Source organism: Microtus ochrogaster, linkage group LG5 (assembly GCF_000317375.1).
Source record: "Microtus ochrogaster isolate Prairie Vole_2 linkage group LG5, MicOch1.0, whole genome shotgun sequence".
In the NCBI taxonomy this organism is placed as follows: domain Eukaryota; kingdom Metazoa; phylum Chordata; class Mammalia; order Rodentia; family Cricetidae; genus Microtus; species Microtus ochrogaster.
In genome coordinates, this window is record NC_022031.1 from 20,776,350 (window position 1) to 20,778,923 (window position 2,574).

The 2,574-nt window shown below is 40.9% G+C and overlaps 1 protein-coding gene across 1 annotated transcript; it reads left to right on the forward strand.

Annotated features, from left to right (window-relative positions):
- Positions 1-2,126: 2,126 nt before the first annotated feature.
- Positions 2,127-2,520, forward strand: LOC101986016 (complex III assembly factor LYRM7-like). Its single transcript, XM_005361912.3, has one exon. The coding sequence runs from the start codon at positions 2,142-2,144 to the stop codon at positions 2,454-2,456; it is 315 nt and encodes a 104-aa protein (XP_005361969.1). The 5' UTR covers positions 2,127-2,141; the 3' UTR covers positions 2,457-2,520.
- The last annotated feature ends 54 nt before the right edge of the window (positions 2,521-2,574 follow it).

Genomic DNA, 2,574 nt, shown 5'->3' on the forward strand with positions numbered 1-2,574 from the left:
ACAGAGAGAGACAGAGAGAGAATAGGTAGTGTCAAAGAGCTGTCATGTCGCTGTTGGGGAAGCAAGATGTGAGGTAACAAGCCACAAGCCTCATGGTAAATTATAAACTCATAGAAATGGGTTAATTTATAGTTAGAGCTAGCCAGTAAAAAGCCTAAGCCATTGGTCAAACAATTGAAAGTGATATTTAGCCTCTGAGTGATTACATCATAAGTGGCTGAGGGGACCTAGGGGGTGGAGAGAAACTGGTTCAGGGGCCAGAGGGACAGGCAATGCTTCTAGCTACATCTGGTGCCTGAACATTTGGGGCTAACCTAACTATGTTAGCCAACCCATGTGGCTTCTCCCATCCATTTCTGATCCAGGTGCTTGTACACCTGCTTAGGGTGAAGAGGAGCCTCAATGGGTCTTCTAGGGGTGCACAGACATTTCCAGGCTTCACAATGCATTACATAGCAGATTTAACTTTTGCTCAGAAAAAAAAAAAGAATTTATGTGTTGCTCACTGCTTCCCAAAGTTGAGGTGATGAGCACAACTCCCACCTGGTGGCCGCAGAGCTGCCAGTGAATATACCTCCACCATTTTGAAAGGCTGAATGGAGAGAAGCAAAGCCAGAATCCAGGTCCACACAACTATGCTGCTTACAATTTTTAAAACACTCCTGGTCAGAAAAGGATTTATATACACAATAGAATAGATTTAAAAATTTTAAAAAAACCTTCTAAATAGGTCACAGTGTGTTTAAAAATGTACATGGGCATTGTATTTATGCGGCTCACTTAAAAATGTAATGTATAATTAAGAAATACAGATTGATAGTCATCTACAATAATTTAACTTTTAGCCATGTTAGGTTTTCTAGATATACAGATATATTTTAGTTAGATATATAATCTTCAACACTCCAAAGACCTATGAAATATGGAATTTAAAATGTTTCAAGAACATAAGCTTTTCTGTTTTTTCTTTCTTTCTACTTATTTATTTATTAAAGATTTCTGCCTCCTCCCCGCCACCGCCTCCCATTTCCCTTCCCCTCCCCCGGTCAAGTCCCCCTCCCTCATCAGCCCAAAGAGCAATCAGGGTTCCCTGCCTTGTGGGAAGTCCAAGGACCACCCACCTCCATTCAGGTCTAGTAAGGTGAGCATCCAAACTGCCTAGGCTCTTACAAAGCCAGTACATACAGTAGGATCAAAAACCCATTGCCATTGTTCTTGAGTTCTCAGTAGTCCTCATTGTCTGCTATGTTCAGTGAGTCCGGTTTTATCCCATGCTTTTTCAGACCCAGTCCAGCTGGCCTTGTTGAGTTCCAGATAGAACATCCCCATTGTCTCAGTGTGTGGGTGCACCCCTCGCGGTCCTGAGTTCCTTGCTCATGCTCTCTCTCCTTCTGCTCCTGATTTGGACCTTGAGATTTCATTCTGGTGGAGACCCACATTGGAACTTAAGCTTCTCTTGACAGTGAGACATGTCTATTTCTGGTGTCACCAATCTACTTTAAGAGGATGATGGACATTGAAGAGGCTACTTATAAAGTTTGCTACCCATTTGGGTGAGAAACTGCTCTTGTCTGGATTGCTTGACTGTATGCTGTATAAACTGGACATGCAGGACCTCCAGAACAGTACTGCTGAACTTGTCAAAAGACAAAAGGGTCCTTGAGTGTTCCTGAATCACAGAAGAGAACAACTAACCAACTTTGCCAGTAAAAGGCAGAACAGATCTCCAAATTTCTTGCTTCATAAAAAGTCTTCCAGATACTATGGGCCTCTAGACTGAAGATGGATGCTCTTATGTTACAGAAGAACTTTGGGTGGCTGTTCAGGCAGCAAGATGTCTCTCCCAATTCTAGAGTTTTGGAAGTTCCAATGCACTTCCTGTTTACTTAGGTAATTTTATATCCTTCTGCGGGTCTTTGATGGATTTGAAGACAGATAGTTATAGTTTTCCTTAGTTATCATAAAAGAGAAATTAGTTACAAAACTTTGGACTCACAAAGATAGACTAGATGATATTTTCCTTAATTTGTCAAATATAAATGAACTAAATATTGTAACTATAATTTTTGCTTGATAATTTTTTGTATATGTAATTTTACTATGTTAAAAGAACAAACAAAGGGGCAGCAGCATGGGGAGCCATGGGTCAGCCCACCAAGGTTTTACAGCTCTTTAGAACACTACACAGGACCAGACAACAAGTTTTTAAAAATGATAAGAGAGCATTAGAAGCGGCCAGAGTAAAGATAAATGAAGAATTCAAAAAACATAAAAGTGAGGCTTCTCCGGAGAAAATAGAAGAGATGTTGAAAGTGGGTTCCGATGTTGAACTATTACTCAGAACATCTGTTATTCAAGGTATTCACACTGACCACAATACCCTGAAGCTGGTCCCCAGGAAAGATCTTCTAACAGAAAACGTTCTGTACTGTGATGCGCCAATTCAGAATCAGTAAAGCTTCCAGGACAAAACCTGTCTCTGCTCCCTCTGACTTTAAATATATACCTAGCCAAAGTCCTGGACATGCGATGTTTCTCTCTGAAGTAGCATGTTGCGAATGAGCAGCAGGCTGA